Below are 16,846 nucleotides of genomic sequence, written 5' to 3' on the forward strand. Positions count from 1 at the left end.
TTCCATAGTTTTGCTTGAAGATAATGCTTTTTAGATGACCCTGTTATCCCCATGGTCAGTAAGGCTGTACTTCTATGAGAACAAAATAACCACATTCTCCATATCTTGGTGACATGGTTATACTTGGGCTGAAGAGGTGGTCCAGGGTGTTATGGGACCAGCTTATTAGAATTTATATTAATTTCAGTTGATTAATGATGCTATAATATGATTGTTAAAAAGCAAATATAATTTGTATGCAGGGCTGGGAAAAATAGAGCTTTGTAAGCCACAGTACTACAAAAGGAATTTGTTAGCCTGACTCTTCCAGGCTAGGAGTGCATTGTTACTAGGGCAGGTTTGAAACATCCAAGGTCAGAAACAAGACCACTTGGAAACAGGTGGATCATGTATAGGAAGGTGTTCACGTGAAGTCTGAGGAGAAAATCATGAGGGATGAGGACGTTTGCAAAGTTTTCTATAGGACACAGTCATTGTAATGTAATAAAATTGCATGACCAGTTTGATAAGAAAATGTATAAAAATACATTTTTTGTATGTAAAGTGAGAATGCTTCATCAAGGGCTATGAAGACGGACTCCCAGTGCTGTAAGAATAACATTTCGGTTTGCACATTCTGAAGTTTTTTTCCTGACTAAAGGTATACAAGGTAAATTCTTAATGTTTATTTATGACTATAACAAGGGATTTCACTGGGTAGGACTTGAAGCTTCTCAGCATGTATCCAGGGATTTTGTCAGGACCCATGGAACTATCTTTTTGAAAGTGTTAAACAGACCTTTCTCTAGGGAAGAAAATGAGGCCAGTGGAAAGGGTGAGTAGGTTCAAGCTGGAGGAGAATTTATCCACAATGTTTGCTGTGGGATTAGTATTACAAAGTTCAATACAGAATTAAATATCTTTTAAAGGGCATATGCAAATGGACAAATCCAAGACTTTCTGCATCTTAAATGAATGGTCACTGTGTAACAGCTGTCCATTAAAGCTGTACAAGAAAGAAAGAAAAATAAAATGCCTTCATCAGTGGCGACATTTTCGGGATAACCGAGAGCCTTGCAGGTAGAAATAGCAGCAAGTATAGACTGCTAATGTTGGTGGCTCTTCAGAGAATGAGAAGGTGATGGCCAACAGTAATTGGTACATAGTTGCCTATCCATGTATGAAGTATGGGCAATAATGCCCTTGTAGCCTACTAATAATCAGTCATTCCCACAGCAAGTGTACACATGGTCAAAGCACGCACTAGTTCAGATATAGTAGCCCAATGCATCGGTTACAGTCTTAAAGAACCAACTGGTACATCTCTCATTCCTATACAACCTTCTGTGGGTGGGGGTTGACCTGATGGTTAAAGGCTGAACCTCAAGATAAAAGTACAGGGTTTGATTCTGGCCTCTGTTCTAGTCCTAGTACCTGTGAACATAGGCCTTTACTTGTTGATAATGCCAAACATTCCTAGAGTGAGGAGTTGTGCTCACATCCATGGATGCCTTGGTATATGTCTGCTACATGCTAGCTTCAAATTACATAATCTATGCCTGATGTAACTTGGTGATAGCATTTCTGATTTCCTAAACTTTATAAATATGTTCAGTGGTTGATGATCAAACACACAAGCTGGATCTACCCATGTACCCAGATCCTTATCACAGCATACAGTGAAACTGTAGATTCATGTAATATTCACTCTTCAGTCGGTCTCACATCTAATACAGTGTTTTTTGATTAGCATATTCTGCAACAAAATGGTCAATAACATATTCTGTCTGTAGCAGATGTAGTCAGTCTGCCCATTTTCAAGCCATCTACATACAAAGTACAGCACCCTCAGATGGAAGAGACCTCCCAAACATTAAAGTATGGCCCTAGGATAGACCCCAATGGGACATTGATTGTAACCTAAAATTCACCTGTCTGTGATACTTGCATGTCCTGTTTAAGCCATGCAGTTATTTGTTTTTTCAAGATCACATTAATACACAATCAATAAATTAGAATTGGGTATAAACCTATCAAAGGCTGAAAGTTATAATAAATCAGAGCACACTTGCATTTATAGCTGTTACAAAACATCCGTAAGATTCCAGTTTCAAACCTTTCCATTTATGCCAGTTCATCAAAAATAACCTCTGTTTTTCTGCAATTAAATGTGAGGGTCTGTATGACGCTAAATATCCCTTAAAGGTTGAACTTAAAAAGCACATCTCCAGTCTTGAATTTCCCCATGATTATATCTTTTCACTAGGTCATTTAAGTGTTCTCAGGTAATTATTGTCTTCTCCCTATACTTTCTTGGGTAGAATTTGGATAGTCTTTTCCATGTTACCATCTGAGCAACTTAACCTCTGCTATATGGGTTCTATCATGCCAAGGATATAACTGTGAGTCAGCTTTCAAAGCTTCAGGGCACCTCCCATGCACCTAAACTTGGGCAGCTTGGGCTAAGCTGACCAAAAAAACATGTTTAGGCACAAAGCCCTTCAGAGCTTTACTGCCACTGAGGAGTACATTCCTGAGGCTTTTGAGGATCAGTCAGCTTCTGCTTTCCTATGCTGGGCAGATAAATTCCCCTTTGGAGAAACTTACATTTTTTTTTGCTTTATTACTTTCATGTTCAATAAAGTTATTAAGCTAAGTGCTGCACTGTGTTTTAGTGCACTGTCTTGAGACTAATGTACTTTTAAACAGAGCACTCATTTTTTTCTGTCATTTTTAAAAGCAGTATAAAGTAAGACTTTCTGGGGAGAAATTAAACACTGTGCCAGCCCGACAAAAGAAAATGGTCTTTACTGTTTTTTTGTAAAGCTAGTGTTTACTGGCAATTGCTGCTTCTCTTCCCCTGGGAAAGACCCCATTTTTCTGTTGACTGTGAAACAGACTACCAGCCCCAATGCTGGTCCTTCCAGCTACAAAAACAAACATTTGCCACAACAGCAGGCTAGCAGTTTGCCTCAGCTGCAGATGGGTGACTCTGCTGTGAACATTTGTTCTCACACTACTTTTCTCTACACCAGATCCCTCTGGTGTAACCCCTATACATTACGGACCCAGCTTAGCAAAGTCCTCTGTAGCTGTTGGGGTCCCCACAGTGGGCAAGGGAGAACTACTGCTGCTGGTGCTGGGAGAGGGAACAAGGAAGCATTCCATCTTGTGTTGGAACACTGTGCATGCCTGTGGAAGTGGCTGCTGCCATTAATAATAGGTAGCCTCATTTTTCATGTTAAAAAGACAAGGCCTGTATCTACTCATCCTCTTTGGGTACGGGTAGTTTACTGGGCTTAGCTCAGGGGTTTTAATTCAGACTATTGATCCTTCTTGTAGAGCAGTGTCTGGTAAAGGAAAGGTATTTCTCTCTCCCTGAAAAGATTAGACCCCCTGAATCTGAACAGGAAGATGCAGGGACAGATGCAGGTATTTCCCTCGTTCTGGTTCTGACTGAGCTCAGTTTGATTCTCACTAGAGGAATTTCTTTGAGACTTGAATGTACCAGTGTTTTCAATGGGAGAAGATAAGTTTCTCAGTCCCTCAGAAAATACTAGTGAGCTCTTACAGAAGGATTTTCCAGAACCTATACTTCCTCTGCTTTGCAGGATGTTACTGCCTCCAGTTTTCTTGATCAGCTGCTCTGAAGAAGGCAGATAGGATGTATAAAGTTCCTCCATCTTACATTTTGTATGGTCACAAATCAGACAAGCACCTGTAGCTTTAGTTGATCCTCACTGCTGCTCGGCATGTGATTTCAGTCTGCTTATAAGGATGAGGGAAGTATATACTTTGCAACTTTGAATTTCAGAATTTTGAATCCTCAGCGAAAGTATGAACATTTATTTGTAGTTTCTCCTTGAGGAAAAATCAGCTTTAAATAACTTGGTTTCTTCTATTAAGTCCCTACTTCGTGTTTACTGTGTGATTCTGATTCTACCTCCACGGCTATGGCCACTGGTACTATTGGTTTGCATGGCTGCATTGCCAGAACATCCCAGATTTTACAAGTCTTATTGTATAGAGATTGTGTTCTGCCCTGCTGCTGCAGAGGTGATCAAAGTATGGTGAAGGGTCAAGCTGATCCAGCCCTCCTTCCAAAATTCTCAAAAGGATTTTCTCTCATCCAATTTTTGGGAAAAACAGAATGCAATCCCGAATGCAGGTAAATTAGAGTTTAAGAAAGAAATTGTAAGGAGGTTCAAAAAAGTCTCACCTTCCAAAGCAAAGGGCAGCCACTCTGTTCAAGGTGCCTTGTGTCCCCCTTCACCCTGGCCCTTTTTATTTCCAGAAAGTCTGAATCTCTGTTTTTTTTTTCTTTGGCAACAGATTGTTCAGACAAATGGGTTCTGAAAATCCTGCATGAGGGATACAGATGGCATCATGCCAGTGGGAGGAAATCCCTCATTTTCAGGGGGTTATTTCCCCTCCAGATTAGACTTGTCATCACTTGCTGTGCCAGTGAGTGACTGCTGCCTGGGAAGGAGGAATTGGTTCTAAGGGCTTTTATTCAAGGATGTTACTATTGCCAAAGAAAATGCTTGGGGACCAGTTCTGGATCTTTTTTGTAAACTGGTTACCTCTTCAAGTTTCCTGGGAACACTAGCCTTGATACTTATCAATCACAGCCATATTCATCCAGACTTCAGACATTTCATAAGGTTTTGACTGGATCACATTACCTGTTCTCTGCTTTACCCTTTGGACTGTCCACTGCACCAGCAGTGTTCAGTGTCTAGCTCTAGTTAAATGACTGCAGTCAACATGTTATCCACACTTTTCTGTATTTTAGATGACTTGTCTTTGCAATGTGTTGGCCATCTCTGTTGGGTAAGAGATGACTTGCACAACATGGGATTCCAATAGAACATGCAGGTCTGTCCTGACTACATCATACAAATAGTGCTCCTGTGATGTCAGTTCAAACAGTTTTTCTTCAGGAAAAATAGATCCAAGGTTTTCCAGTCAGACTTCTGTCCCTGCAAGGGAATACCTCAGGATTTTGGGGCCTCAGGGCATCTGTGATTCTTGTTACCCTGGCCAGACACCACAATGAAAAAAGATAGCGGTATCAAAAATCTCTTAGACCCAGCATCAACACCCTTTTTTTTGAAATCCTAGAGCTGGGGTTTCAGATCTTTTGTTGGAGACAGCAGATCCTTAAATCCAGGTCTCGCTTTTCACCCTCCCTGCAGCAAAGCAGTTAGTCACCACAGCTGCTTTGGATTTAACTTTGAGATCACTTAAAGGAGGGAGTAAGTGCAGGGGGTATGGGGCACAAAGGACACACAAGTGACTCAGTCTGTGCACCATCTTTGGCCCCAGAACCTTTACAGGTGGTTACAGACCACATGGCATGTAGGGTATCGACAAGCAAAGGGGAGCCAGGTCATACCCCCTTAGCAGACTAGCAGTGCTAGCTTGGGATATAGCTTCACAGCACAATCCCACTTTATAGGCATCCCACATTCTTTCTGAACAAAACTGTGTGGCAGCAAGCTGAGCAGGACCAGGGTAAACCCTCATAAATAGAAACTAAGATTGGGGGGGGGGGCTTCCAAGATTTGATCCATTTGTGCAGGTTCCTCTTGAAGTAGACCTCTTTGCTTCTCCCCCTGAACAATCAACTGACTGTTTTCCAGGACGTCATGCAAGAAGGTCTGTTTTTAACTATTTCCACTAACATCCAGAATACTTCTGAAGATTTGGAAGTGATCCCCATGATCACTGTGGTGACTCCATTCTGGCCCAAGCAACCATGTTTGCTTGTGGGAATGGCCTGGGGCAATTTCCACAGGCTTCTCCAAACTGTATCTACTCACAGAAGAACAGGGACATTTAAAAAGTGTTAAGATAGATCAGTTTACTGCCTATATGATAGGGTCCTAATTCTTTTTAGCCATCTGTTTACTGAGGACTTGCAGTAGCTACTAATAGAGGTAAGAAAACCTGCTACTAGAAAATCTTATTACTAAATGGAAAAGGTTTTCTAATTTGTGACAACAACATAACCAGTACCCATTCAGTGCTAGTTGTCTGTTTTTACAATATTTGAGTTGCTATCCTGTGGCCTTTCTTCCTCAACCAGGTTTCTTTTTGGCAACTTCAGCATGTCTGCCCATGGATCCTCTTTCAATGCAGTCTCATGTCAAAATGTTCTTGAAAGGGGTTTTGCATAAGAGGCTTCCAAGAAAACTGATGGCCCCTCCTTGGGATCTTTTGTATTGAAACCAACATTTGCTCCATTTGAACCAGCTAATCTGGCTGAATAGTTTCTTAACATGGCAAATGGTTTTACTGACCCCTGCAAGAAGAGTATTGGAATTACAAACCCTTATGGTGATTCAACCTTATCGGGACAGAATTTAACAGTTTAAAATCCTTTTCGTGCCTAAAGTGGTATTCAGAGTTTAAGACAGGCTATCTATCTCCATTTTCTTTTTTGAACTAAAAGTGAGAGAGAGAAAGAGAGAGATGATACTCCATACCTTGGACGTCTACAACTCTGGTACTATCATGAACTGATCTAAAAGATGTAATTTTCTCACTTCTTATGAAGGTAAGAAGGGACAACCTGTGTCAAAGGATCCTTTCGAAATGGTTTTCTAAGGCTATTACCTTTTGCTGTATGCACCGGGGGGGGGGCAAAGTCTTGCTATCTTTGCTGACTAACTGTCACAGTGTGGGACATTGCCACATGCCTTCAACTGATTCTTCTTGTGGTCTATATTCCTTCAGAAGACAAATGTAGTGACACAGTCCTGGACAGATCCTCATGAGTGGATATTGAGTAACCATTTAATCAGGAAAATAAACAAACGTCCAGTATATTCCATTATCTGGTGTTTACAGCAATTGTTCTAAAGATGCATTGTAAAGTTAAGATAGAATAAGTGTTCCAGCATGTTTTAGTAAGTCTCAAGCTGCTATTTTCCCCTCCTATGATTCATGTAGAATATGAATTCTCTAAGTCATCAGCACTAGGGTGGTCTAAACACTCCAGTTGTAATCCTGTTCCACGGTTGTCCTCTTGTCACAGTTGCACAGTTTACAGTGTTGATGTTTTCAAATGTGCAGAAATTAAGTTTGTCTTTGATCTCCTTGTTAGAATGTTTGTTACAGGCCCTTTTACATCCTGTATCCCTGCTCCTGGCAAGTGTACATTATTTGATTATTATACGCAAATGTGTGCTCCTCAAATTGAATTTCTAATTACTAGTATGTCATTTATCAGATCTGAGGCATCTCCCACCTCTAACCAATGTCTGTTAAATGCAGTTCTCATCAGTATTCTTTGTACTCAAGTCCTGAGCCATGTTTGTAAAATTTTCTCCCTTTTCTTTAATATTTACTCCAGTTTAGATTTCTTTCTTTCTTCTATCCTGCACCTTCCTTTCCTGTGCCTTATCAGTTGGAAAGATGCCATTTTCTTTAGTCCATTCCCGGTAGTCTGTTACATAAAATAGTGTCCTTTTTATGATATATAAATATCAAGGACACTGAACTCCCCAAGCATACTTGAACTGTCCCTTTTTTGGAGGAACATTCTATTTTCAGCCATGATTTACACCTGCGCACTTATTCTTTTGGTATGCCCTCGACCATGATTTTTGAAGCTGTCTAGTAAACAGAAAACCACACTATATAGGTTCATAGGTAGGAACTAGGCTATTGGCCCTAGGGCCTGTATAAGCCTAGCCAAAAAGGTACCCTGGCTTTCGCCACCTAAGAAAATTATTTTCCTGTGCCCCTGTCGAGCAGAGCCACAGAAGTGATCCCCGGGCTGAATTTCCTATCTCCCATCCAATCACCAAGATTTTTCTTGAAGCATGCTAATGAGGAGCTTTATTTGATATAGATAGGTAGTTTGTTCCAGAGTATGGTTCATAGGTTGGTACTAGACTATCAGCCCTAGGGCCTATGCAAGCCTAGCCATAACAATTCCCTGGCTATTTCTTCCCACACTATCTACTTCCCTGAACCCCTGTCTAGCAGGGCGACTGACGTGATCCCCGGGGTGAATTTCCTTTCACCCATCCAATCATCGAGGTTCATTTTGCAGAGGGCCAAAGAGGCCTCTGAGACAGGAATCTATCCCTCCATGTTCCGTTTACTGTGGTGACAAGGTTTAGGTCCCTAGAGTGTGTAGCTCAGAGGGATTGAGATTTATTTAAGTGGAGCATGTCCAACAGCACTGAGTTTGACATAGCTTTGTATCTTAGGCAGAGATCACCTCTGAGCAGGCAATATGCGACGGAGTAAAGCTGGAATTTTTTGAGATGGTCTGTGTAGGGCATCTGTTTGAGGTCGGTAATCCTCTTTGTGAGGTATTCCTGCGGCCTTTCCAGTTGTTGTAGATGTCTTGTGAGTAGAGGGGAACAATGACTTATTTTTTCCTGGATGAGAAACCTTTTGTGATGAGGTGTGCCACATAGAAGGATTTCCTGACTACTGTGGTGATCATCAAAGGAGAGACTACTGTCCACCTGTGTCCCAAGGTCTCTTATCACACTTTCCGTCTCCTTCAGATTGTCAGATTGCTGGAACATCAAACCGCATATAGCCAAGATGAAAACATCATTTTTTTTAGAACATCTGTTTGTATGGAGATCAATGTAGGAAAAAAAAAATCTCATTCACTTCAATGTTAGTGCGGTCTTGGAGTTGGTAGATTTAAGTAGTAAAGCGTGTGGGGGTGCAGGGGAGAGAAGGCCCCTGCTGCAGCAAAAAAAAAGTTTTTTTTTTGTTTAGGTTTCGATGTTCCGAGGTTTCATACATGTGGTCTCAGCCATATGCGGGTGACGTTCCAGCAGGTCAACAATCTGAACTACACCGTAACATACTAGTGCTATTAATAATTTAGAGGGCACCTTTTACATTTACCTTTTATCTTGTGGTTCAAGTTTTGCAATACAGTCAATTAAGTCTACAGATATTTTTATTTTTAATATGCTTGTATTCTTCTATAATTTGTCACTTTAAAATGTTTCTGAATGTATCCCTGGAAGATATTTGTGCTGTTTGGATATATAATGTGAATACCAGACTTTTTTGCTAGATATACCTACTTTAAAGGGCATCTGTTCATATTAATTGTCTGCAGCTTGATGAGAAGTAATTCAAAGTAGCCACCCTGACCTACTGTACCGATTGTACCAATTGTACTATACACTGGATGCCCTGTGTGCAATTGCCTGTGCTCTCTATCAGTTGTTCATACTGTAATAAAAATCTGAGGCAAATTTCTTCTACCAAGCAGTTTTATAATGAATCACAAACCAGCAGTGGATGGTTAAATACTTGTAAGTTCATTTACTGCTGTCCATGTCTTTCACCCCAAGGATGAGCTACATCCATGTGCATTGGTAAATGTACAGCCCATGTCTCGCCCCAAGGATGAGCTACATCATGTGTATTGGTACTGTATGCCCACACTGCCTGTGCTGTCTGTGTGCAGCCCATGTCTCACTCCAAGGATGAGATATCGTGTGTATTGGTACAGTATGCCCACACTGCCTGTGCTGTTAGTATACAGCAAAATTGTGCTTTTAGCTGCTACTTGCCAACTCTCTAATTTCCTGGGAAAATTATCTTTTACTCCCAGTGGCTGTCTGCATGAACTCACACTCTGTGCTTAGGGTTAGAGATACAGTTATCCAGAAGCACGCAAGAGTTTTGGTGGTTTTAATGTTTTAACTGAATCAATAACTGATAAGGTGTTTACACCAACACTACCATGCAGTAGGTGTTCCAGTTGCACTTGCTATATTAGAAGCTTAAAGTTTCTTTTTTGGAGTAGTGAAGTAGTACCAATGTTGGGTTGCATTTGGAAAGCTTATCTAATCCGTTAAATACCTTTTGTAGTGGTGAAGTGGTGGCCTCTTGCAGAGGGCCAGGAGTTTCAACTTTTTAGTTAAAACAGAAGCTCTACCACATGGGTTTGGTTTTAAGTTAACCATATCATTGCAGTGAATAGGTATAGATGCCCAAATATATGACCAAAATGTAAAATTCAGAAAGCAACAATTTCAGGTATAAGGCTTGCTAGGGAGCAAAACCATTTACAAGTGACTAAATAGTAGCTGCTTTTAGAAATAGCTTAATGGAGGGATGTTATGGATGACAAACCAGGTCTTCAGGGAAAAGGTATGAGGATGTGAGGGCAAGATCTAAATGGCAGACTTCCCTGACCTGCAGGGAGCAGTTGTCAGTGTGTTGGCATTTTATGAATTCTAACAAAGCTCTGGCTACAATGGTAGCATCTGGCAGTTGATATTGGGGAGTAGGATCAATACCTAACTTTTCCTAAGTATTTTAAGTCATTCTCCATGCTTTTGAAGTGATCACAGATGGGATTCTATAGTGTAGTGTAATATGTGTTGCTAGGACTTACAGTTCCAAATTTGTATCTTGTGTAAATTTGGCACGAGACAGTGACTAATTATGAATAACCCCCAGTTATATCTGAACCCCATGAGTGGTGTTGACAAACTCTGGAGGGAGTCATGCCATTACACTGGACCATGTTGCTTTAATTGTGCAACTGATGCCTTGAAGTAAGGAAGGCTTCAGGTGCAGTTAGCGTTGTGCATTCAGCAGTATCCTATGTGAAGACAGCAGAGCAACACTAAGGCCAAGAGGTGCTTACAGCTGATGCCTCCATGTAGGAAGTGGAGTTTGGGGGACAAGTACAACCCAGCAATACCACATTGTGTAGCTAGATTTGTTATGCTGGGATGTAATCAGTCTGTCTAAAGAATGCATGGAGGGTAGTTAAAGCTTTTAAATGGTAAGCAAAATAGAGCTAAGTGGAGGCAATTTCTGGCAAAGCTAGAGTCTGACCATTTTTGTCCCACACAGACATGCACTGTATCCCCTAGAATTATATAGCTATTAATTGCCAGTTGAAGGCAATTAACTAACTTTTTGGCAACTGCCTAGGGTGCTTGTCTTCATCAGTGTCATGAATAATGTGAGTAGAGAGAGGGTAGCAAGTGTCCCCTGCTCATACGCTTAAGATTTACTCCCAAATAGTCATAACATTGTAGTCTCATCTCTGGTGCATGGACATGAGGCAAAGTAACATCCTTAATCATAGTGTCGGAGGAAGCTGTCATACTTTCCCCTCATATGGCTCTTAAGCTTCCAAGAAATCACCAGTGACCAACACTTTGTCCAATCTACTTGTGTGACCTTGGAGGTACAGGTATGCAGTACAGATTGCAGTAGAAGTAAGCATGGCTGTAGGTGTGCATATTCATATTTTGGCTGCATGGATTGGGGGAAGGAGTGGTGTGTTATGGTAACATGTGGTGTAGTCACAGACTACGCGAGCTGGAGAAGCTGGTATACACACCACCTGAAGGAGTTAAATAGGAGTAGCAGACTCAATAAACATGAGGTAGTTTGGTATGAGATCCCATATTGTGCTGCTGATGGTTGATGCAGGAATGTGACAGGCAGAATAACTAGGTAAGGTTTCTGCGGGGTCCCAAATTACAAACTAGGGACAGATGTAAAGATCATTGGAAGGTGGAAAAAGTTGATCTCGTACTAATAAAAATGGTCTGGACTACTATATATCACACACTTGCAGCTTCTGTCACACTGCAAGAACAAAGCAGGTAATTGGGTACCTACACAGGAGGGGTATATGTGAAAAAGTCGGTGTAGGGTCTAGGAATGTGTAGTGTTATAATTCTGTGTATCAATGGTCAAGGGAAGCGGACAAGGTGACGTCTCCAAGAACATTGTTACCAATAAACCATGCATGCAAATTAGTGCATGGAATATGTGCAAGAGGACTCTAGCCCTTCAAAGGAGACTGCTTGTAGCAAATCACCATTCTTTATTTTCCAACAGACAGTAAACTGGCCTTCAATGCCATAAAAATAAATGTTGATTTTTCTGCTAGATTGTCACCTTTTAGATGTGCTGGATTTCTGTCTTGTAAGAACTTGCCTTGTTTGAATGTCTAACCACAGAATATACATTCATTGAATCCAATATCACAGAAAATGTTAGTTTTTGGGGGCAAGCCCCATTCCACTGCCCTCATGGCCCCTTACATCCCCCACAGTTACTAAACAAATAGCATACAATGAATCACTGCTGGGTGCGTACTTCCCAGATGATGGGGGTGGGGGGTGCACTGGTAAAGTGACTTCTAGACTCACTACATCACACACCAGCAGTAATCATCTGTAGCCTTCTGCAGTTTTCTATTTATTGCGAGTCAGACATCACTAATCTTTGATCAATGAAACGCATAGTAACCATATTGTAGAGACTCAAAAGTTTGTCAGTCCAATGAACCCATGGAACTGGGCACTTAACCTGGCTCCTGGGGATGGGGCAAGTCCGAATTGTCTTGCTCTTCTGGTTGCTCAGCACACTTTTGCATTTGTCCACTTAACACCTATAGTTCTTTATGGCATCCAAGTCTTTTTTGGGTCGGGTTTTTAAGTTGCTTAGGGCAAGAAATAATTGATAATTAATGTAGGATGCCACACAGTAAAGATCACTTGTTGCCATTTTCCTATATATGTTCATATTTTCATAACTGAAATGTATATGCTATAGAGGGATATATTAGATGCTATGGTTGAAGACAGGAAAATGTATTGTCAGTGCCTGACAATATACTGGAAATATTGCAAGTTTTTAATTATAAGCAAAATTTATGTATGTTCTTCAAAATAAGAGGCTCGCAGACTACTTTTTTATATTTTTGTATCTCAAATATACAGAGATGTCATGTCAAAGTTTAGTCTGGTTTAATTGTTCAATATATGTCTAGGTTGTATAGTTTACAAGGTATGACAATTTGTTTATGAAAGTTTAACAATATAGCTCTGGTTTGTGTGCATTATAGTATTTGTGGAAATACTAAATGCAATGACTGTTATTGCTGTAAGAGAGACTTCGATTAAACTGTACAACAGCTGATTTTTGAGAAAATGCTGTGGAATACTCTAGCAGCCTACTCACACCTTGTGAGATTCCACACCACATAAGTGCCAATGAGATTGGGTTCACTGGATTGGTTGAAATTGTTTTACCACAGGCATTTGAATTCAGGCAGTGAGACTGTGCCTATATATAAAGGCAGGATCATGATAGAAGTGGTTCCTCTTGCATCCGTATGATTCAGTTAGCTAATGATGCATGCAAGCCCAAACTTCCTGCCCTATACCTTTACTCACTGTGGTGCTAAAAAATATCTAAAGACAAAAAAAAAAAAAAAACTTTGTAAAAATAATCTTCATACATTCTGCTGTTAAACAAGGCAGACTGCTACAACTCCTACATTAAATCCTGTTTCTGGGCTAGTTAATCCCTAGCACTCTGTTTGTACATGCCAGAGGAAGAAGCTTGGGTAATGCCTACATTACTCATTATAATTTCACACTTCTGCATAGCCTTAATACATTATCCCTCCACATAAACATGTACTTGTGGTTTGGTTAAAGCTAAACCCATATATGCATCCCTGGTATTAGTTTCTGAAAGTACACCTTCACCCAGACACGCCCTCCCCAAGTTGAAATGGATCCTAATTCAGACTCACTGCTGGAGCCACACCCCCATGATATCAAATTATCAGACATATAGTGGGGCTGAACATACAGATGAGATCCTGTTTTCCAAACAGGTGTTTATATCCAGTTATCGCTCTTAAGTCCACATCACAGCAGCATATTAAATCCCTCTGAAGCACAGTGCTAGCCTGGAAAACCTCTGGAGTGACCCTCCCCCCCTTTTCAAAATCGCGTTTTGGGAATCGAATGTGAGCCAGGGTATTAACAGCTGAGTGCTTGAACAATTCTCTACCATTGCCTTCACTTAACTCTGCCTTCCTGTAAGTCTTACATTTTCATTGCCATCAGCCTCGTATTTTTGTTCTATGTGCAGTCTTGTCTGTCCATATAGTATCTCAGTGCACATTCCACTGATTCTGACGATTAGTTAATTTGCGCTACTTGTGCAGTGTCAGGACTGCTTTTACGTTGGGCATCATTTTCTGTAGAACTTGTTCATTTGGAAGCATCCGACTTGTCAACATGACAGAATGCTGCTTGTACTCCAGCATCCTATCATGTTTTGTAGTTGCTGCACATTGTGTAACATTTAGCTTCCCAGGAAACAAGTGCATCCAGCAGAGGTGGATGGTTTGTGTGAAGATCTGTGACAGTCAGGCATGAGTGTCTAAGGTCAGAGGCTGGTATCAAATAAGGAGATTTAAGTACCATGGCACCCCAACCCCATGCAGACTGTGTGTGAGGGGGTGATACTCATGCACACACTTAAGTTTCCCAATCTGTACAGCTGTCATTTTGCTTTACCACTACACACAAGGCATGCACTTTCAGGTTGTTTGCTGTTGTCTTCTGTAGAAATACCTTGAATTTGTACTCCCATTTATAGGATGTCTGCACACTTAATTCCAGCAGTCCCATAATCATAACTGCACAGAGTGTTGTCCAAATATTTTCATTTTAAATCTTAAAATTGTAGTTACATTTTTTAGTACAATTTGTTTCTCATAGTTTTCATTTTTGTTAATATTGATGTGTTTTCTGTTTAAGGTTCTGTAGTAACCAGCAAAGGATGCTTGGCACCAACTAGTTGTGAGCAGTCTGCACAGGAAACAGCTATGGGAATCCCATATACAGTTGTAAGGCACTGCTGCCTAGGAAATCTCTGCAATGGTGAAGTTACCAATGGTGGAGTTACCATCCAGATGTCTCTTCTGACTGGCTTGGCTATGCTACTTGCATGGATCCTCCATTTCTGAAAGGATTAATAGAAAATGCATCCTCTGCAAGAATGACACTTGATTATATGATTTAAGCACTGGATGTGGTGTTTGAGAACCAATTTTCTATTTTGTGTCCCTTTGCTTTAATTTGAGACTCAGCTTTTCTTATCAAATGGTTTCTATCCATGTAGCATTTGAGAAATGAATACTACTTTGTGTCACTTTTGTTTTAATTTGAAATGCAGGTTTTCTTATTAAATATTTTCTATTGGTTAACCTTGTGAAAGCTTTTTTAATTGGTATAACACTTGTTCCATGCTCTTATTGGAAGAGTTTGGCATTACTATGACACATGGCTAACTGGAATTCATGGTGTAAAGCTTAATTAGTTAGAACAGCATTGCACTGCATTAGGTCCACTGCCTCATGTTACACTATAATCACTTTTCATCAGAAAAGATGCATTGAATGTTTTAATGGTAGGATTAACATGAAAAGCTTGCTCTGACCTCTAAATGATACTCCTTGTCCTAACTGGAAGGTGAATGGATGGGATACAGCTGCTAAACTCTGAGAAGGTGAGTGTTATCTGAGTTTTTTTTTTTTTTTTATGACTTGGGAGCATCTCTTCTGTCATGAGTTCCAAAAGTTGTAGGACTGTTCCAGTTTTTTTTTTAATTGTATGTCTGCTTTAAGTGAGACACTACACATAGTAAATCTGGTGTACATATCTCAAATGGAGCATGTTAGCCTCTTGCAGTGGACTGCAGTCCTCTACTGTGAAGTGTTGCTACTGGGATGGCATCTAGTGATGGGTAGAATTGTTTCATTTTACTGGGTCAGTCCCACTAGGCTAATAGCCTCTTTTAAGGGGAGACCCAAGGTGGTATTTGTTCTACTAGGGAAAATCTAGGAACCTCCCACAAATCATTCAACAGGTGCCATGGGATACATTGCATTCTACTGAGCTACCACCAGCTCAAACAGATAGTACCTCAGTTTAGCTTCTGTGAAGGATGGCACACTTGGGAGTACAGGCTTTGTTTAAGGTCAGGTATGACTTAAACCCAACAGATGCCCTGAAGATGCTTTTGAGTACCATGCAGGCAACAACTGGACTACCCACAAGTGCCTTACTAGAAGGATACAAGGGCAAAAAAGTCCTAGTGGAAGACTCTTAACGCTGTTGCTGTACTCTGACCTAGGGACTAAGAGTTGTCCTGTCTGGCATACAAGACCACCTCCAATGCAGTACTGATGTACTTACTGCACAGCAGTCAAAAGGGATTAGAGGTACTCAGTCTAGAGTTAACACTTTCTGCAACATGAACAGAATGGTTTGGAGGGATAGGTATCTCAGAAGATACTGCTGCTCGTGAACACACTCAAAAGTAGAACAAGGCTCACCCTGTCCATCTTAAGCACACCCTAGATCTATAGATGGGTATTACAAACTTTTACCCCAGGCCTACTCCCTGTAGTAATGGCTAGAGGCAGCTCCTAAATGCTCTATCCCACACATGGGTCTCCTCAAGTCATCTATGGTGTGATCCCAGTTATCCCTTACTAGGGGTAAAATTTGAATATGGGGATTGGTAAGGCCAATCTAACACCAACCAGGATAGGTTAACTTAAGCACTGAAAAGGAAATTGGCTAGGCTTAAAACGGTCCACAACGGCAGCTAGCCTAGTACTTGTGAACCTAAAAATGGATGTGTACACTTGATTTTGCTTTAAAATATAAACTAGTAATCCAGTGTGTTCACTATTTTTGACTGATCTTCATGCTATGTGACCCATTCTTATGAAAAGACTTTGTCTTGCTGAAAGTAAAAAAAAAAAAGTACTTATGCCAGAACTATTTGCACTCTCCCAGGCTAATCCATTGTAGCCAGACAGGAAAGATACTGCTGCAGTTCTATTGCCAATTAAATCTTGTAGGGTTTTTAGACTTAAATGTACAGGAGTTCCAAATCCACTCTGATTTGGCCTGGGAGACAAACTGCTTATAACAAAAGTAAGAATGTATGTACAGCTGCATATTAATACTTAATGTCAGTTCTAATGTGAAGCAAGCAGTGCCCAACAGGGTGGAAGTTGCAG

At 40.7% G+C, this 16,846-nt stretch overlaps 1 protein-coding gene across 1 annotated transcript in view; it reads left to right on the forward strand.

Annotated features, from left to right (window-relative positions):
• The window catches only part of LOC122811410 (sperm acrosome membrane-associated protein 4-like), a 61,990-nt gene extending 46,971 nt beyond the window's left edge, over positions 1-15,019 (forward strand). Inside the window, exon 3 of the mRNA XM_044083239.1 lies at positions 14,571-15,019. Coding sequence (XP_043939174.1) covers positions 14,571-14,779 — 209 coding nt within the window. The 3' untranslated portion in view covers positions 14,780-15,019. The remainder of the gene's footprint in view (positions 1-14,570) is intronic.
• The last annotated feature ends 1,827 nt before the right edge of the window (positions 15,020-16,846 follow it).

Source organism: Protopterus annectens, chromosome 9.part0 (assembly GCF_019279795.1).
Source record: "Protopterus annectens isolate FY-2018-M chromosome 9.part0, PAN1.0, whole genome shotgun sequence".
Classification (NCBI taxonomy): domain Eukaryota; kingdom Metazoa; phylum Chordata; order Ceratodontiformes; family Protopteridae; genus Protopterus; species Protopterus annectens.